Genomic DNA, 19,822 nt, shown 5'->3' on the forward strand with positions numbered 1-19,822 from the left:
TGCCCCCTGATGTGATACACTGAGAAGAACACAGCATAATAATTTTTGAGTAGTACTCCTGCCAAGAATTTAAGTCTTGACTTGAAGAAAAACCAGATGGATCCAGGTTGAGGGACATACTACAGAATCAAAGGCCTATACTTTTTTTTTTTTTGCGGTACCCGGGCCTCTCACTGCTGTGGCCTCTCCCGTTGCGGAGCACAGGCTCCGGATGCGCAGGCTCAGTGGCCATGGCTCACAGGTCTAGCCTCTCCGCGGCATGTGGGATCTTCCCGGACCGGGGCACGAACCCGTGTCCCCTGCATCGGCAGGCAGACTCTTAACCACTGCGCCACCAGGGAAGCCCCGAAGAGCCTATACTTTTTAAAATTGTAAAGGTCACAAAGGTTAGGGAAAGAGTGAGGAAGTGTTCTAGCAGATTAAAGCAAATCAAAGAGATATGATGAGGAAATGTAATGCATGATCCTGGATTTGAATCCTGGCCTAGAAAGGAAAGGGAGACATTGGGAAGTGGGTGAAATTTGAATGGGATCCGTGGATAGGATGATAGTATTGTATCAGTGTTAATTTCCTGATTGGGAGGGTTGCACAAAGGTTATAGAATTGTGTACTTGTTTTTTGTTTTGTTTTGTTTTTGTTTTTTTCTGCAGTACGCGGGCCTCTCACTGGGAAGCCCGTGTACTTGTTTTTGAGGAAATACGCAGTGAACTCTTTAGGGGTGAAGTGGCATCATGTCTGCAACTTGCTCTCAGAATGATCAGAATAGGAATAATGATAATGGAGAGGAAGGGGAGGAAATAGTAAATGTTAGTAATTGTAGACTCTGATTTAAGGAGCTAAGAGAGCTCTATGTACTCTTCTTGCAACTTTTCTGTAAGTTTGAAATTCTTTCCTCAAAAATTATATTTAAAAAATAAGCTAAGAACTTTTTCGGAAGGACAAAATTCTTCCTTTCAGGCTACAAACCTGCTCAAACCTCTCTGACACTAAACAAAGCAAAACTAAAAACAAAACAAAATAATGGGGCTTCCCTGGTGGCGCAGTGGTTGAGAGTCCACCTGCCGATGCAGGGGACACGGGTTCGTGCCCCGGTCCGGGAAGATCCCACATGCCGCGGAGCCCGTGAGCCATGGCCACTGAGCCTGCGCGTCCGGAGCCTGTGCTCCGCAACGGGAGAGGCCATAACAGTGAGAGGCCCGCGTACCGTGCAAAAAAAAAAAAAAAAAAAAAAAAAAAAAATGAAGCCCATGGCTACTTACTTACTGTCACCACTTCCTCCCTGCTGGGCATCAAGATGTTGAGGAAACACCACTGGGTCTAGTGTCAGGAAGCTTCTGTTTGACGCTGGCTCTGCCACTCCCTAACTGTGTGGCTTTGGCCAAATCATTTAACCTCTCTAAGCCTCAGTTTCCTCATGGAGTTGCCATGGGGATCAAGGGAGGGAAGGGACATGAAAGCAGGTTATAAACTCTAATATGTTTGACAAATACTAACTGCAGGTGATCCCTCACTTTAACTCCTGGTGATAGAGAACTATTGCCTTCACTCCCTGCTAGAACGCATACTCTGCTTGGAGCTCAACCTAGCCTTCGCAGAACTGTACACAGTTCATCATAGCCTTCGTCTGCTGATAATCTCTGCCCTTGGGTACCTTTATTGCCTCTTCTGATCTCTTCCCAACCCTGCCTGCCCCTCTGCCTGCCTGTTCAGGACTGGTGTCCACTTGGGTTTGTTCCTGGTCCTTTCCTCTTCATCTGCTTGATCATTCTGGAATGTCTCATCTATTCCCATCCCTTGAGGGGGACCTCCATTTTTATGCTGATGATGATGCCCCAAATCATACCTTCTGCATTGGCTTCTCCTTCAGTATTCCATCTCCAACTGGGCATTCCCACATGCACTTTATTTTATTTTAATTAGTTTTTATTAGAGTATAGTTGCTTTACCATGTTGTGTTAGTTGCTGTATCCACTCTTTTTTAGATTTTCTTCCCATTTAGGTCACCACAGAGCACTGAATAGAGTTCCCTGTACTATACAGTAGGTTCTCATTATTTATGTATTTTACACATAGTAGTGTATATATGTCAATCCCAATCTCCTAATTTATCCCACCCCCCCTTTCCCCCTTGGTAACCATAAGTTTGTTCTCTACATCTGTGACTCTATTTCTGCTTTGCAAAGAAGTTCATCTGTATTATTTTTTCTAGATTCCACATATAAGCAATGTTATACGATATTTGTTTTTCTCTTTCTGACTTACCTCACTCTGTGTGATAATCTCTAGGTCCATCCACATCTCTGCAAATGGCATTGTTTCATTCCTTTTTATGGCTGAGCAATATTCCATTGTATATATGTACCACATCTTCTTTATCCATTCTTCTGTCGATGGACATTTAGGTTGCTCTCATATCCTGGCTATTGTAAATAGTGCTGCAATGAGTATCAGGGTGCATGCATCCTTTCAAATTCTGGTTTTCTCCAGATATATGCCCAGGAGTAAGATTGCTGGATCATATCGTAGCTCTATTTTTAGTTTTTTAAGGAACCTCCATATTGTTCTCCATAGTGGCTGTACCAATTTACATTGCCACCAATTGTGAAAGAGGGTTCCCTTTTCTCCACACCCCTTCCAGCATTTACTGTTTGTAGATTTTTTGATGATGGCCATTCTGACAGGTGTGAGGTGATACCTCATTGTAGTTTTGATTTCCCACATGCACTTTAAATTCACCTTGGGTAACACTAAATGATATTCTTCTTACTTGCTTCTCTTCCTATGTTCTAATCTTTACTTAAAACACTATGGGGACTTCCCTGGTGGTGCAGTGGTTAAGAATCTGCCTGCCAACGCAGGGGACACGGGTTTGAGCCCTGGTCCGGGAAGATCCCACATGCCATGGTGCACGAGCCACAACTACTGAGCCTGTGTGCCACAACTACTGAAGCCCGCGTGCCTACGGCCCGTGCTCCGCAACAAGAGAAGCCACCACAATGAGAAGCCCGCGCACCACAACAAAGAGTAGCCGCCGCTCACCGCAACTAGAGAAAGCCCGTGCACAGCAACAAAGAACCAACGCAGCCAAAAATAAATAAATAAATTTATTTAAAAAAAAACAAAAAACAAAACACTACGTTCTCTCTAATACTTGGGCTAGAAATATAAAAGTCGTTTTTAAATTTTTATTTATTTATTTATTTATTTATTTATTTATTTATTTATTTTAGCTGAGCTGGGTCCTAGTTGTGGCATGTGGACTTTTTAGTTGTGGCATGCGGACTCTTTTTTTTAAAAAAGTATTTATTTATTTATTTATTTGGCTGTGCTGGACCTTAGTTGCGGCATGTGAACTCCTAGTTGCTGCATGTGGGATCTAGTTCCCTGACCAGGGATCGAACCCGGGCCCCTTGCATTGGGAGGGCAGAGTCTTACCTGCTGGACTACCAAAGAAGTCCCTAGAAGTCATTTATTATTGTTGCTGTTTGTTTTTTGAACATCTACTATGTGCCAGATACTACCCTAGGTACTTTGCATTCTTGATTTGCTTTATTCCTTGAAAGAATCCTATACAGGAGACACTACTTCATTCCATTTTACAGAGCTGGAGTATGAGGTTCAGAGAGCTTAAATAACTGTGAACCTAAGGTTACATAGCCAGTAAACTGGAATTTGATAATAGGCTTCTCCGACTCCAAAGTTCATTCTCTTAATCTTAATCACTGTACTACATTGACTTCTTCCTGAATTCTCATATGTAATTGTTCATCAATTCCTTTAAATTTCATCAATGAAATATCTCTTGAATCAGTTCTTCCCTTACTATGTTCACTATTGCTACCTTGTTCAGACATGTATCCCATATATATTATATACAGGGCTTTTTTCTAATTATAAATGTGATATATAGGCTGTAAGAAAATTCATTACAAAAAATACTAAGCAATATTTTTAAATGAAAAAGAAAGAGAGAGAGAGAGAGAGAGAGAGAGAGAGAGAGAGAGAGAGAGAAAAGGAAAGGAAAGGAAAGGAAAGGAAATTCACTACAGATCTAGATAGTGAAAGTTCCCCAACCCCAGCTTCCAAAGATAATCACCGTTAACGGTATAGTATACATTCCTTGATGTTTTTTCTGTGAATGTAGTAGCATATTATACCTTTTTAAATGGGATCACCACAGGACTTCCTTGGTGGCGCAGTGGTTAAGAATCCGCCTTCAAATACAGGGGACACAAGTCTGACTCCTGGTCCCAGAAGATCCCACATGCTTCAGAGCAACTAAGCTGGGGCGCCACAACTACTGAGCCTGCATGCCACAACTACTGAAGCCCGTGTGCCTAGAGTCCATGCTCCGCAACTAGGGAAAGCCCTTGGGCAGCAACGAAGACCCAGTGCAGCCAAAAATAAACCAATTAATTAATTTTTAAAACTTAAAAAATAAATGGGATCACCTCATCTTGAAACCTGCCTTTCTTATTTCATATGTGAGGACATACAGATCTACCTGGTTCCTTTTTTTTTAAATTAGGTAAAACATACATGTTTTAGACAAAGTACAATAGGCACAAAAGGGTATATTATGAAGAATAAGTCTCCCTTCACCCTCGTTCTCCCAACTATCCATTGGAATTGATGTCACCAGTTTCTTGGGTAGCCTTCTGGGGCCTCATTTCTTTTAACGGCAGCATAGCTTCCCACTGTATGGATGTATCAAATCCCTGTACCAAATTAGTTTGGTTTTTCTTTAGAGGCACACTTAGATTGTTTCCAATGCTATTACCCACTTGGATATAAATTCCATGTCAATCTTATCAATTACTTATCAGCTCTTAGCTTTTGTGTTCCAGATTGGACAGATGCACCATAATTCATTTATCCATTTCTCTACTGATATAGAATTTAGGCTTAAATATCATTTGCCCTGCTGGTAGGGCACTTGTGCTGTTAAGCCCTTCTGCCATTTTGCCGGCAATACAGTTTCTTACGTACTCCACCAAATTGTAAGCTCCTCAAAGGCAGAGAGAAGTGTTCATATTCATCTTTGTATTCTCATAGCCTAGCCCCAAATTTGGTCTGCAATATACGTTCATCATGCTTGAGTGTAGTAATAATTGAATCGCCCGCGCTGAGTTCTGATCTCGATTGTGTGGATGCGGAGCCAGCAGAAAGCCGTGGCCCTCGGACCGCTCCCGGTCTCAAAGAGCCCGGGACCCTTGTTGGAAGGAGCATTGTTTCTTCCGGAGGATTTTTAAACTGCAAAGCTTGCCCCGCACAAGCATGGTTGCTACGCACCGGAAGTACCCGGTTATTTGCTGGGATAAGTTGTTCCGTGGGGCGGAAAAGGTATGTCTGCTTGTGTTCCGATTATTTTCAGCCCCTTTTCCTTGCAGGACCCCATGAGTAAGCTGTGGCGGCGCGGGAGCACCTCTGGGGCTATGGAGGCCCCTGAGCCGGGTAAGCGCGGATCGATAAAGCAACTTAGGCTTTCGCAGAAAAGGAGTCCCTTTCTTGCTCCTCCGAGCTTCCTGGGTACTTCGCCACAGGTGGGAAAGACAAAGGCGGGGCTGTTGTTATGGTAACAGCGAATACCGCGGGAAGAGTAGGACCCCTCAGGGGTATTGGGTTCTTCTGGGATTTCCCTGAGCCGCTCCTGATGTACACCGTTGACAGGCTCTCCTTCTGCAGGGGAAGCCCTGGAGTTGAGTTTGGCGGGTGCCCACGGCCACGGAGTGCACAAGAAAAAGCACAAGAAGCACAAGAAGAAACACAAGAAGAAACACTACCAGGAAGAGGAGGCTGGGCCCACGCAGCCGTCTCCTGCCAAGCCCCAGCTCAAACTCAAAATCAAGTTGGGCGGGCAGGTCCTGGGCACCAAAAGGTGAGGCCAAGAGAGCCGAGGTTTTACTTGGGGGACTTCAGGAGCAGGTAGAGATAGAAGCAGAAGCTGGCTGCGCTTTTCAGAAGACAGAGAATGGACGCTGTGACTTCAGGGCCCAGGTTAATGCAGCAAGAACCCAAGAGGGTGAGGGAAGGCTGGATGTACTGAGCAGGAGGAGACAGTTGCTCAGCTTACAGAGTGGTTGCTTCTCTGCAGTGTTCCTACCTTCACTGTGATCCCTGAGGGTCCTCGCTCACCCTCTCCCCTTATGGTTGTGGACAATGAAGAGGAACCCGTGGAAGGAGTCCCCCTTGAGCAGTACCGTGCCTGGCTGGGTGAGAAGGGTCTGGAGGTGGGGAAACTGGGTTTCTCATTATACCTGGTTAAGGGAAGAGGGTTCGTTCTGAGGAAGGTGAGAATTTTGCGTGTCCCAGTATTAACTTGGCCAAATTAGGGTTCCCCATCTGAACAATTCCACTTTTAGCTCTCCAACTTTCCTTTCCAGATGAAGACAGTAATCTGTCCCCCTCCCCACTGCGGGACTTGTCCGGGGCCTTAGGGGGTCAGGAGGAAGAGGAAGAACAAAGGTGGCTGGATGCCTTGGAGAAGGGGGAGCTGGATGACAACGGAGATCTCAAGAAGGAGATCAATGAACGGCTGCTCACTGCTCGACAGGTGAGTTAGTTCAGTCTTTACTTGCTTGCCAAATTTATATTGAGAACTTTCCATGTCCCAAGAACTGTGCTAGGCAGCAAGGATATCAGCAGTGGAGAAAAAACAGACAAGGTTTCTGTTCTTATGGAGCTGGTATTCTTGTGCAGTAAATAAATAATTTCGAAAAACCGTAAGGTTTATAACAAAAATAGGGTGATGAAATAGAAAGAAGTAGAAAAGAAACAACATTAGATAGGGTAGTCTGGAAAGACCTCTCTAAAGAGATAACATTTACAATACCAGAGGAGCTTTCCCGGCAGAGAGACCAGCAGGGGCAAAGACCCTGAGAGCGGAACATGCCTAATCATGGTCAAGGAGAAGAATAAGTGTGACTACCACAAAAGGTTGTTTACAGAGAAGTGATGTATTTGATTTATATTTCAGTAGATTTCTTTGGTCTCTTAGTGGTGGTAAGGGATAGACACAAGACCAGGTAGGACGCTGTTGAAGTAGGTCAGAGATGGTGGTGGCTTGAACCAAGGTGAAATGGTAGAGATGGAGAAAATCAGATGGATTCTGGATATATTTAGGAAACAGACACTTGTTGGGGGAAGGAGAGGAATCAAAGATAGCCGTTAGTTTTTGGCTTGAGCAGTTATCCAGTTGATGCTGTCCATTGAGATTAAAAGATTTAAAACAACAACAGAAAAGCCTCCAGAGAGCTGGTACAGAGTTTCGGTACACAAGGCAGGAAGGTAACATTACCAATACTTTTCCCCTTGAGAGTCAAGGATCCAAAGCTGGAAGTCTGGAGACCTGAGAGGAGGCAGTATTAAGGGCTCCTGGAGAGGGTGCTCATTGCACCCCTTCTCTCAGGCCTGTTCTCCTCAAGACCCTGCTTTCCATGTCCCCTGTTCCCCCTCCCCCGTTCAGGCAGACCTCACTTCTCTATTTTGACGTCTCTCCCGTCTCTCCCTAGCGAGCTCTGCTGCAGAAGGCTCGAAGTCAGCCTTCCCCGATTCTGTCACTACCTGTGGCTGGGGGCTGCCCGGCCCCCGCTCTCACCGAGGAGATGCTGTTGAAGCGTGAGGAGCGGGCACGGAAGAGGCGGCTGCAGGCGGCTCGGCGGGCGGAGGAGCACAAGAACCAGACTATCGAGCGCCTCACCAAGACTGTGGCGCCCAGCGGGCGGGGAGGCCGAGGGGCCGCGCGGGGCGAGAGGCGGGGAGGGCGGGCCGCGGCCCCGGCCCCCATGGTGCGCTACAGCAGCGGGGCACAAGGCTCCACCCTCTCCTTCCCAGCTGGCGTCCCCGCCCCCGCGCCTGTGTCGCAGCGGCCGTCCCCGCCTGCCCCTGTTCCTCGGTGCTCCGTCCCCGGCTGTCCACATCCGCGCCGCTATGCCTGCTCCCGCACAGGCCAGGCGCTCTGCAGCCTGCAGTGCTACCGCATCAACCTGCAGATGCGGCTGGGCGGGCCCGAGGGCCCCGGATCCCCACTTCTGGCTTCCTGAGGCCCTCACCCAATCTGGACTCCGTGCCGTCTCCTCTGTCCCCGGTTTTCAGTGTCTTCCCCACCCTATTAAATTTCATCCAGTGCCTTGACTTGTACAGAATTGGGGTAATGGGGTATGGGTAGGCCAATGCCGCGTACACACATCTTGCCCCCACCGGAGCTTGCGTCGACGCCAGGGAAACGTCCACCGGGCCCAAGAACAGTAGCCAGCCCGCGCCCAGACTCCAGCCGACATTCGTGACCCTGCGTCTTCCAGGGGGATTACCTGGCGTGGTTCAGCGTTTGGCGTCATCTGGAAAATAGGGCTCAAGCCAATCAGCGGGAACTTTGCTGTTCTGGGCGGCCGTTCATTGGTTGGTAGCGCAAAGCCTGTTCTGTTGTCCGTATTGGCTGTTGTCGCTGTCAGTCAGGGCCATGGGTCGAACCTTACCCCACTCTTTGTCTGTGCAAGCTCTTGTTGTCTGGGAGAGTGGCGGAGGCGCTGCTGTAGATTGGTCACAGGGAGGAGCCTGTGATCTTTCCTATTGGCCCATCTGTCGGAGGGTGATGTGGATTGGTAGGACGGAACAACCTGGGTGCTAGTTGGCAGAGCTCTGGCTGGATGGAAGGTCCGGTCGCAAAGTGATGGTGGAGGCAGCGAAGATGGGCCGGGCAGGGACCATGGCGGTGGCGGCAGAGGTGGCAGGGGCGGGGTGGCTGGCGGTAGAGGAGACTGTGGTCTTCAGGGGGCTGTAGGCGGAGGCATGGCTCGGGCCAGCGGCGGGAACGGCAGCGAGGAGGACTGGGGGGCACTTCGGGTGCCGCAACAGCAGGTATCCCAACAGCTCCAAAAGCCTATCACGACAGCCATTTATTTCTCGTTCCCCTTTCCTTGTCCCTGCCTTTTGGGGGGTGGGGGAGGAACTCACGGAGACAAAGGTACTGCAAAGTTCCTAGATATGTTCCTTGCACTCTTTGTCTAAACTTTGTAATGTACTGTAGATGCAGTTGACTTTTGCCTGCAGCTTCATAGGCCCCCATCCCGTGGCTGCAGTGGAAGCTTGCAGTGGCTCTCCAGTGACCAGAGGCATAGCGAGGCCCCAGGGAGGCTCCCTCTGTTTTGCAACTGTTATTTGTGATGTCTTTCTATGTGCCTATTGTCACAACCGAGTCTGGCAGCGTCTTCTCTTGAGGGAGCAATTTGGAGAAGAGCTGGAACCCAGACTCGCGCCTTGGATGCCATCCTTTAGCATCCGCAGCAATCCCATCTGGTTGGGAGCCCTGCTCTGGGTCTCACACTGACCCTCCTCTACCCTAGGAAGCCTGAGACCCAGGGGTGGAAAGATCCAGCTTGGGAGTGGGGATTGGCAGACCATGGGGAATGATGATGAAAACAGCTTTGGAAATTACCTTAAACTCCTTACCCATTGTCTGAGACTTTGAGATAGCTCAGACTGGCTTCTGGCTTCTGCCAAAATACTCCCTTAACAGAAAACACCCTGGGGAGCCAGACCTGAGTATGAGAGCAGCCTCTTATATAAAGAGCTGAAATCTGCCTCTTTGTATGTCCACACCTTGCATCTTAATCTTGGTCTCTAGACTGGTTCTTGCTATTCCAAACCCTCTTCCATGCTGGCAGCCCTTCAGGTATTTGAACACTCCTCTCAGCATCACTCTTCCCTCTCCCATAGATTCCTGTGAGCTAAACTTGGTTCACAGGGTGGGATTGTGTATGTGTGTGCAGGGGTTGGGGATGGACAGTGCCTTGGGCTGGAACCCCCCTTGGTTCTAAGTGCCTCCTTGCTCCCAGCTTCGAGAGCTGTGCCCAGGCGTGAACAACCAGCCTTACCTCTGTGAGAGTGGTCACTGCTGCGGGGAGACGGGCTGCTGCACCTACTACTATGAGCTGTGGTGTGAGTCTTCAAGAGGGCTCTTCTGGGGTCCTTCTGCCCGCCTGCCTTTGGACCTCCGCCTGCAAGGACCCTTCTCTGCCTGGGAGGTATCTAAGACTCTCCCTCCTCACTTCCTGCAGGGTTCTGGCTGCTCTGGACTGTCCTCATTCTCTTTAGCTGCTGTTGCGCCTTCCGCCATCGACGAGCTAAACTCCGGCTGCAGCAACAGCAGCGGCAGCGTGAGATCAACTTGTTGGCCTACCACGGGGCATGCCATGGGGCTGGCCCTGTCCCTCCCGGTTCACTGCTTGATCTTCGTGAGTGACTTGAGGCTCTGGGCTCACTACCAGTGGTCCCTCCCACAACAGGACCCCGACTCATCCCACACTCCCTTTTCAAACATTTCAAAGCACACTTTTTGCTAATAGGAAAGAGACCACCGCCCCACCCCTTGTTGCCTTCCACCAACCATGCCATTCTCTCCTGCAGGCCTCCTCAGCACCTTCAAACCCCCGGCCTACGAGGACGTGGTTCACCGCCCAGGCACGCCGCCGCCTCCTTACGCCGCAGCCTCGGGCTGCCCCTCGCCTGCCTCCAGTGAGTGCAGCTGCTGCTCCTCGGCCCACCAAGAGGGAACAGATGCGGCAGACGTTTCCTCCCACCAGGGCGACCCCCCTCATCCGGAGGGTGAGCCTGGGCCAGGGGTGAGCCCTGCCCCCACGCCCCCCTTCCGCCGCTGTCGCCGCCTGACGGGGGACTCAGGTATTGAGCTCTCCCCTTGTCCTGGCTCCGGTGAGGGGGAGCCGGTCAAGGAGGCCAGGGCTGGTGCCGCCCCAGCAGACGTGGAGGGCCAGTCCCCTGTGCACGGCCCCTGAGTCCTGTGCCCCAGGTCTCTCCTGTGGGGCTGGCTTCCAGTGAAGGGGACGTCCCGTCAGCAGTTTGGGGCGGGTGGGTGGCTTCCTCGCCCACCAGAAACAGCCCTGCTCCCAACTCCCCGAGTCCTCCTCGGCCTCTCCCTGCCCTCCTAGAATCGGTCTGAAAGGGCCGGAGTCCTGAGGGGAAAGGCAGCGTTTGGGGGACTGTACTATAGCTCCATCTCCTAAGACATGCACAGGAGCCTCGGACCTCATTAAAGAGATGTGAACCAGCTGCTTGTGGATTTGGGTGGACTGGTGCTCAACTTACTGCATTGCTCTTGATTGGAGGGAACAGCCAATGGCCACTTTTTCCACCTCCTCTGAAGGGACAGCAGGCAGCCCTAAGGCCTGGACCGAGCTAAGACCTCTTGGTGAGGCAAAGTTGGCAAAAGCAATAGAGTTTGGCATGGTTTTCCCATTTATTTAGAAAAATAGACTCTGAATTCACATTCACTCCCGGGCTACGTGGGATGTCAGCAAGGAGACACCTGAGATGAGCTGAGGAGGGTTTGAAGCACGGGTACCTGAGGGCTGGGGGCAGAAGTGAGAGACCTTGTCCCTCGGCTCCAGAGTGGCATCAGGGGCCTGGCTCCCCTCCCAAGTTCCCCCTTCAGTAGTCTTCAGCCATGGCCAGTAGGACTAGGCTGGTCCAGCCCTGGAAAGGGCGGCAGCCCATGCCCCGCCCGTCCTGGTCACTGTACTGCTCCCACAGGAAGCCCGTGGCCTGGTACTGCCGCCACACATTGCTCACCAGATTGGAACGGAGGTCTCTGTGGAGCTTGGCAGCGCGGGCCTGGTAGGGACCCTCCAGATGCCCATAGTAGTGAAGAGCCCCCAGTGCCAGGTAGTTGACATTGAGCCACACAGCACCTCGCCAGTAGGGAGGATCATGCTCGGAATTGCGCTGGCTGTAAAAGGGGCTGGTTGCTGCAAGGGAGCGCAAACCAAAGGGGCTCCAGAGCTGGCGGCTATCAGCTAGAACATCCAGCAGGGGTCCAAGGCGGGATGAGTTGGGGTCCAGCAGCCTCAGCAGGAAGGGGAAAAGACTGACATAGCCCAAGGCATCCACATACTGTAAGCGAGGGTTGGGCCGGCCCACCACTCGCACCAGCCCCTGAGGGGGTCTAGGCTTCAGCTGCACTGCTTTTGTGTGATTCCCGAAGTCTGCAAAGACTCCTAGCTCTGGGGCCCAATGCAGCTCATCCAGGCTGTCCTCTGCTTCCAGGGAGGCAGCCAGTGGGCCCAGCTCTGCAGCTGCCTCGGCCTCTCCCAGCCGCTCCGCTAGCCGCATCAGCACACGGGCACCCAGTGCCACCCAGCACCGCAGGTCCAGGTGCCGCTCGGCGGGTGAAGGGTGTGAAGCCCGGGGATAGTCATCCAACCCTGAAGGCAGCGTCTTGGGGTTCAGGAGGGTTGGCAAGGCTGGGTCCCGGCCCCGCCAGCGGTAAGATAGTGGCACTGGCCCTGCCTGGCTCTGATGAAGCCAGGAGAACCAGGCACGCAGGCGGGGGAAGGCCCTGCGGAGGAAGGCATAGTCGGCAGGGTCACCACCCTCTAGCATGTGGGCTACAGGCAAAAGCAGAGTTGGCGGGTTGGCGTGGGCTGTCCGTTGCACCAGGAACTCTGAGGGCACCCGGGCTCGGGCCTCATCCCCCAGCACCTGCTCCCGCCCAATCCAGCCGTCAGCATTTAGCAGCCCCAGCCAGTGGCCTATGGCCTCCCGGGTGAGCCGGGGATCCCACCGCTGGATCACCAGCTGGTGAAAGCCCTCGTCCCACAGGAAACCTCGAGGGAAGAATGACCGGGAGGGCACTGCTGTGAAAAGAGGGACAGGTGGAAAGAGGACTGGGTCCACCTTCTGCTTAGACCCCTCAACCTCCATGTCTGGCAACACCAGACCCTGTCCATAGAAGTAGCCAACACCACCAAGAAGCCCACTGAGGGCAACCTGACCCAAAGCCTGCTCCTCAGGGCTCAGGCCCTTCTCCTGCAGCCGGAAGGTCTTCTCAAAGCGCGCTCTAAAGGCTTCAGCATGGCTTTCCAGGGCCTGGGTCAGCAGGCTGCCTGCCAGCTGCTCTAGGGCTTGGCTTCCTCCTGCCTGGGCACTGCCTGATTCAAACACCAACTCCACAGAAAAGGGGACTTTCAGTGTCACCTGTTGTACCAAAAACTGCCCTTGTCCCTGTCCTTGCCCACTTGGGCCTCTGTCCTCCCACTTCAGAGATCCTGGCAAGCCGAGGTAGCGTTCAGGGGGAGCCCCTGGGGGCCGATGCTGAAACCAGTTATTTAGGCGGCTCTTCACCATCTCTGTCAGCAAGGGAAGTCCTGGGTTGGAGGACCAGAAGACATTGTAGCTTGAAAGGAAAAAGATAAATAGGAAATATTACTCAGGAGGAAGTGGTGGGGATTCTAAAGCGAAAACATGAGGTGGTCAGGAGTCAGGCTGGGAGAGTCTTGGCAATGCAGGGAACATGGTGAAAAGAGGGTAGAATGGGGGAGATGGAACTCAGGCTAAGTCAGCATCCATACCACCACCCCACACTCTCTTCCCCCAGTTACCTGCCATACTTGGGGGCTGCATCTCCTGGACTGGTTGGTGGCATAAGTGTAAAGCGGAAGTCACCAAGTTCACTGGTGTGTCCACTGATGAACTTCAACTGCCCCTTAGCCCCAACCTCTGGCACTAGGACTTCTGTGCCATCTGTTACCACATAGAAGAACAAGGACACCAAAGGGAGAGCAGAGGTACCTGAGGCCTGGGAGACCAATGAGGACATAAAAGCACAGCGTTAGGTCAGCAGCCTCTCCCCTGAGAACCAGCCTTGGGGAAAGGGACACCAGGTGAGAGCAACGTAGTGGACACCACACATCTAGCAGTGCTGAGGGTCGCTGAAAGTAAGCACCAGTGGGATGAGATAAAGAGCTCTGCACAGGGTTCTCTGGGAAATAATAGGACTTTTGTCCCATGTACTATGCTAAGAACTCTACATATTATTTCCTTTAATTCTTACAATTCTGAGTTAGGTACTTTTTAATTTCCATTTTACAGACAAGAACACCAAGGCTTAGAGATAGTAAAAAAGAGATGGTCATACAGGCAAGTGTTTAAGGCAGGCAGCAGATTCAAACCAGGCAGCCAGGCTCAGAGTCCCTGCTATTAACCCCACTTTATCCTGCATTTGCACGCAGCAAAGGAAGGGTGGAGGAAGTCTGGGCTAGGGGAAGGGTGTCCTGAGGGCCCTGACCTGAGGCTCTACAGTCACTCTCCAGCTCCAGTTCCCTCCGTGTTGACCCCCAGGCCTCTTGACGAACTCAGTGGTGAGCCTTATGGCCCCATCCTGGATGTGTTGCCGCCCGAAGGAGAGACCGTCGTGGAACTCCCAGCCATAGGGACCCACGCCGTCTCCCTGCTCACACGTGTGCCTGAGCTTAGGGGTCCCCGGGGTGGTGCCTTGCTGCGCCCACATCAGTCCTGGGGGTAGAATGGCCAGGTAAGTCAAAGAGAGAGCAGGGGACCTGTCCCTCTGGGTCGCCGAGAACTTCAGGGTCATCCCTCTTAATAACTCCTGATCCACTCCTCACCACCCTTGATCTGGCGCGAAGCTGGGGCGCCCAGATTAAGTGCCCGCCTGCCTGCCCGCCCCGCGTCCAGGTTACCGGTGAGGAGGGGCTGCGGACTGCGGGTCTTCATGCCGAAGTAAACGTGAGGGCGGTAGGTGCCCCAGAAGAGGTCCGGGGCCACGGCGGGGCTGGCAGAGTCGGGAGGCAGCGCCGGGGGGGCGGAGTGCAGCGTGACAGCCCGCCGCGCACGGTGCCAAGCCAGCAGCCAGCATCCCGACAGGCCCAGGGCCAGAGACAGGACCACGACGGCCAGAGCGGCTCCCGCCGCCGCGCCCCGGGCCCGGCCGCCCCGGCCTTCCCGTCGCGCGGGGCCACCCCGAGCCGCCCTCTCAGCGGTCCGCGCTCCGTCTGCCGGCGCTCCGCGGCGCCGCCGCTCGCCCCGAGCCATCCTTGCACGGAAGTCGGCGTCGCGGGGACCCGGGGAGATGGCAACAGAGCCCGGGTCCCTGCTCGCACGCAGCACCTGGAACACCACTGATGTGTCAGCCGCACCCACTGGCCCGTGCCTCCCCCTCCGCTTCCGCCGGAAGTCCCGCCCCTCCACGTCAGGTTAAGCCCCAGAGCATCACAGCGCGGTGTGGCGTAGGGCTGGTCCCTGGCGTCCACTGGATCGGCGTTTATTTCGCGTTCTCACGCAGTTGACAGGCTAGTAGGAAAAACCAATCACATTTGTCTTTTTCTTTAATAACTACTGTATATTAAGAGCATGAGACGCTGTCCTAAGGGTTTTACATTTAACCGCTCCCCATATTGCCCCAATCAGGTGCCTGAAAACCGTGGCCTAGAAAGTTCAAGTAACTTGGCCCTGACTACAGAGCCAGGAAGCAGCTACCTTGGAACCCAGGTGTATCTGAATCATATCGTCCACACCTATGCCTTGTTTCCTAGTGAAATGGAGTGGATCCAAGAGGATCTGTGATTTTAGATGTCATACTTCCACTCAGTCTAGGATTGCTTATCTAGATAAACCCTAAAAGGACCATAATGGTGGTGGCTGTACTTTTTTTTTTTTTCCTTTTCTACAACCCAGGAAGCAAAGGCGCTTAGGGGAAAGATTGCTTATGTCCAGGTCAGGGAAGGCTGTAGGACAGAGGTAGCATCCGCACCTGATGTTGTCCTAGAAGAGCCAAGATTACATTTGATGATGGTTCAGAAATGCAACTTAGGGCTTCCCTGGTGGCGCAGTGGTTGAGTCCGCCTGCCGATGCAGGGGACACGGGTTTGTGCCCCGGTCCGGGAAGATCCCACATGCCGCGGAGCGGCTGGGCCCGTGAGCCACGGCCGCTGAGCCTGCGCGTCCGGAGCCTGTGCTCCGCAACGGGAGAGGCCGCAACAGTGAGAGGCCCGCGTACCACAAAAAAAAAAAAAAAAAAAAAAAAAGAAATGCAACTTAGATTCAGTTACTTCTCTCCAACAGCTCAGCATAAAAGGTGTTTTCATAAAGTACAAATCTCTATCATCCTCTAAAAAAAACCCTACTCCACACACTTATGCTATTCTAGCTATTATCACACCTCCCATCCAAACTCTAATTATATAAAACTACTACTTTATGCTGCACACCCACTTCGTCTTTCACTATAATCTGACTTCTGGCCCCATCCTCCACTGGTAGGCTTTTTACTCATTTAACAATCACCTTCTGACCGAACCCAATGGTCAGTCCTTTCTTGCTACCACTGCACCTGGTCCACACCTATTCAATATATTGTAGCACTTAGTACACACACCTGAGTTTCACCATTCATCTTTGTATCTCAGTACTAATCAGTTGAAGTCACAAGGTTGATGCTAAATATTGGTAAATTCAACAAAAGTTTATTGCACACTCTGTATCAGGCACTATGCAAGGTGCGGGGGACACAGAGAAAACAGCCCCAGCCTCAAGTTCACAATCTATAAGCACAGTGCCAGCACTCAATCCGTGTTTACAGCAGTGTTTGAACCATCCCTGTTTTTACAGATGAGAGTAGTTAATCTGGCCAAGGATAACAGCCAGTTAACCATGGACCTGAAGAACTCAAATCTAGGTTGTATCCTTTCGTCACTGAAGAGGCCTATAACATACGGCCTCTTAGATACTATGCTATGCTCACTCAATGTTCTAGGCAGTTTACAGATATCAATTGATTGATTGATTGATTGATCTTTGGCCACGCTGCATGCAGGGATCTTAGTTCTCTGACCAGGTACTGAACCCGTGCCCCCTGCAGTGGAAAAGCAGAGTCTTAACCACTGGACCACCAGGGAAGTCCCAGATATCAATTCATTTAATCTCTCAACAGTTCTATGAGGTAGGTACTATTATCCCCATTTTACGAATGAAGAAACAGGCACTGAGAGACTAAGTAATGTGTCCAAAGTTACATAGGTACTTAAGGGAAAAGCTAGGATTTCAATCCCAGGCTTTCTGGCTTTTTACTACAGTATACTGTCTCCTGATAGTTTTCTTTCTTTTAAGGCAGAGGGGGGAAAACCAGTCCTTTGAAGATATCACCGTTTTAAGAGAGCAGCAGTAATGGGATAGGAGGAAATATATTTGGCGAAGTACACAGCAGCCAGTGTCCAGAGATTCTTGATTGCCTAGCTGAACATTCTGAAGTTTTTCTCTAAACCAGTGGTTATCAAGCATTTTTTCCTACAACCTGCGGTAAGAAATAATTCTATACTGCAACCAAGTACATGCAGATAGACACACATACACATACTTTGTATAATACCTGTATCTATACTCATGATTATATGCTTAAAAGTTACGTTTCTTAAAGAATACTTCCCAGTCCATGTGCCATCTACTAATACTTTTTATTCTATTTTACTTTGTTTTTTAAAGGCTGATTTAACCCCCTAAATTGACTTCATGATCCACATTAATGGGTGGTAACCTAGTATGAAAAACACTTTAGGCAGGGTGCCTAAAAAGTACTTTAGGCACTGTTCTCTGAAACAAGTTGTGATAATAAAACCAATGATATGCTTTGGAAAGATAAAAGTAAGCAGCAGCAAAAACGGTTAGCAACAAGGAGACCAGGTGGGAGAATGCAACAATCATACGGGAGAGTGAATGGAAAGGTAGAGAACATTTCAGGAGCTTTTGTTTAAGACAGAACATTATGAACTTACTGACTGGATCTGCAGAGAGCGGGCAGAACCAGAGATAATGCTGCGGTTTCCAGCTCAAGAGGCGGAGCAGGTGAGGTGCCTTTTAAAGGAAGAGGAAGTCAGGGGAGGAGGCAAGTACAGCTGACTGTTTAAACAGTGGGTGGGGATGGGAGTTCGGGGCCCAACCGCTCCACGGAGTTGAGAACGGGGGGATAACTTTACAGTCAGCACCCACAGTTCCACAACCGCAGATTCAAACCACCACGGATCGTGTAGGACTTGTACTATGTATTTATTTGAAAAGCAGGCATGTAAGAGGACCTCTGCAGCTCAAACCTGCATTGTTCAAGGGTCAACTTTAGAGAGTATGTAAGATTACCGGGTTAGGGTTAGACAAAGAGTGTTGGTGGGATTTGGAGAAAATTGGTAGTAAGTACCCTGACTATAGCACAGAATTTGAGATTGGAGCCAAACAGAAATGTAGGGTTTAACCCAAGAGGGTAGTTCAAGTCATGACAGAATATGAGATGCCCCAAAAATAAAAGAGAGAAGAGAAAGAAGGAGCGTAGTATGTCTTTATGGTTAAAAGAAGAAAACGGACCTGAGCGGAAAAGAAGTTACACAAGGGAGGGAATTAAGCGTGGCAGGTGCTACTGAAATGGGAAAATGAGGACTGAGAAAACATCACTTCTAACAAGAGTAAGAGGCACCTTGAGTCGTGCTGGAAGAAGCCAAATTCAAAGGGTTAAGCGTTGGGCTTCCCTGGTGGTGCAGTGGTTGAGAGTCCGCCTGCCGATGCAGGGGACACGGGTTCGTGCCCCGGTCTGGGAAGATCCCACATGCCGTGCAGCGGCTGGGCCCGTAAGCCATGGCCGCTGGGCCTGCGCGTCCGGAGCCTGTGCTACGCAAGGGGAGAGGCCACAACAGTGAGAGGCCCGCATACCGCAAAAAAAAAAAAAAAAAAAAAAAAAAAAAAAAAAAGGGTTAAGCGTTGAGTGATGGTAAGAAAGTGAAATAAATTCACATTTGTCCAGACCCCTCCCCATCTTGTCTCGTCCCAGAAACACCGGTTGGATTTGTGGTCACGGGGCTCTTTCTTTTCTCTTTTGCGCTCTGTGGTCTTCTAGGTAGTGATTTGAGTAATTAAGTCAAGCTCTTCTTAGGTGTGTCCTTAGCAGTCTTAGGTGAAACCTGCTTGTTGGTCTCTTCCGCGCTGTCAGCGCCCGGTACTGGCGCCCGGCTTGTCCCCGCTCCCCGCCGCACCCCTGGCCTGGATGTGGGAGGCGAAGGCGGTGAGCATTTCCTGGGCGGTGAGGTGCGCGCCGCGCATCATCAGGCGATGCCCGTCTCCTGGGGAAGAAACCAACGAGTCAGGCACCGAGAGGACGGCGGGGCCGGCGCCGAGGGCTAGCGACTCCCTCCCGACTCCCAACCAGACCCACCGAACAGCACGTCCACGCAGGGCTCGGAGCCGTCGTGTCTCACGTCCGCTATCACCGAGCAGTTGAGGTTGGTGCTGCGAACTTTCTCGCTGCTCACAGCCTGGAGGAAGGTCCTGCGGTGAGAAAACGGCGTGAGCGCCCGGCAGCGGGGGCTAGACCCCCGGCGGGAGGAAGGCGCGCCCCTCCGCGTCCGCACTCCTTCCCCCTCGTACCTTGTCGACTCCACGTTCTTCTCGAAAGGGCAGAATTGAACCCGAACCTGCTTGACAGAGCGGAGTCCGAGCCGAGCCAAGGCCGCTGCCATGGTGACCCCCCCACCCCGGAAGGACTCGTGCGGGCGGAAGTGTCGCTAGTGCGAGACGCTGTGGACTGCTACGCGCTTCCGCAGTCCCCCGACCTCCGCCTCGTGCGGCTTCTGTGCCACGGTCGGTGGTGCTGGTCCCCAGGCCGCCGCCCTGGGCTCCCCCGCCGAGAAGAGGAGGAAGGCCAGGAGGGAGCCAGATGATTTCGGCACAGGGTATGGGGCGCCCGAAGTACGCGGTCAGCAAACACTACCTGTCATTAAAAGCCCCCTTCACCACGGTGAAGACAATAAATAGTGCAAAAGCCGTTTGCACCTGGCTCCGATACCACGTCTTTTGCAGCCTTCACTCCTCTGTACCCTGCTGTGCCAGATCTACGTTAACACCGTCTTAAGTGCTGGTCCCTTCCAAGGAGAGGGCACCACCACGTCAGGGATTATAAACCTACCAGAGGGTAAACTCCACTCAGGTAGTTCAAGATTAAACACGTGGAACTCTGGAGTAGCGAAGCTTACACGTGAAG

The 19,822-nt window shown here is 51.5% G+C and overlaps 4 protein-coding genes across 4 annotated transcripts; 2 read left to right on the forward strand and 2 right to left on the reverse strand.

Moving 5' to 3' along the window:
* Positions 1-5,345: 5,345 nt before the first annotated feature.
* On the forward strand, positions 5,346-8,123 carry INO80B (INO80 complex subunit B). Its single transcript, XM_060117297.1, has 5 exons — positions 5,346-5,454; positions 5,686-5,878; positions 6,095-6,213; positions 6,384-6,553; positions 7,512-8,123. The coding sequence occupies exons 1-5, from the start codon at positions 5,346-5,348 to the stop codon at positions 8,040-8,042; spliced, it is 1,122 nt and encodes a 373-aa protein (XP_059973280.1). The 3' UTR covers positions 8,043-8,123.
* A 438-nt stretch (positions 8,124-8,561) lies between these two features.
* WBP1 (WW domain binding protein 1) lies at positions 8,562-11,062 on the forward strand. The gene is made up of 4 exons (XM_060117315.1): positions 8,562-8,856; positions 9,834-9,936; positions 10,056-10,232; positions 10,405-11,062. The coding sequence occupies exons 1-4, from the start codon at positions 8,788-8,790 to the stop codon at positions 10,788-10,790; spliced, it is 735 nt and encodes a 244-aa protein (XP_059973298.1). The 5' UTR covers positions 8,562-8,787; the 3' UTR covers positions 10,791-11,062.
* Positions 11,063-11,239: 177 nt separating this feature from the next.
* On the reverse strand, positions 11,240-14,965 carry MOGS (mannosyl-oligosaccharide glucosidase). Its single transcript, XM_060117800.1, has 4 exons — positions 14,490-14,965; positions 14,078-14,304; positions 13,392-13,588; positions 11,240-13,186 (listed from the first exon to the last, which is right to left on the reverse strand). The coding sequence occupies exons 1-4, from the start codon at positions 14,839-14,841 to the stop codon at positions 11,443-11,445; spliced, it is 2,520 nt and encodes an 839-aa protein (XP_059973783.1). The 5' UTR covers positions 14,842-14,965; the 3' UTR covers positions 11,240-11,442.
* Positions 14,966-16,255: 1,290 nt separating this feature from the next.
* Positions 16,256-19,390, reverse strand: MRPL53 (mitochondrial ribosomal protein L53). Its single transcript, XM_060116616.1, has 3 exons — positions 19,210-19,390; positions 18,998-19,110; positions 16,256-18,905 (listed from the first exon to the last, which is right to left on the reverse strand). The coding sequence occupies exons 1-3, from the start codon at positions 19,299-19,301 to the stop codon at positions 18,772-18,774; spliced, it is 339 nt and encodes a 112-aa protein (XP_059972599.1). The 5' UTR covers positions 19,302-19,390; the 3' UTR covers positions 16,256-18,771.
* Positions 19,391-19,822: the final 432 nt, after the last annotated feature.

The sequence above is a fragment of the Mesoplodon densirostris genome, chromosome 14, assembly GCF_025265405.1.
Source record: "Mesoplodon densirostris isolate mMesDen1 chromosome 14, mMesDen1 primary haplotype, whole genome shotgun sequence".
In the NCBI taxonomy this organism is placed as follows: domain Eukaryota; kingdom Metazoa; phylum Chordata; class Mammalia; order Artiodactyla; family Ziphiidae; genus Mesoplodon; species Mesoplodon densirostris.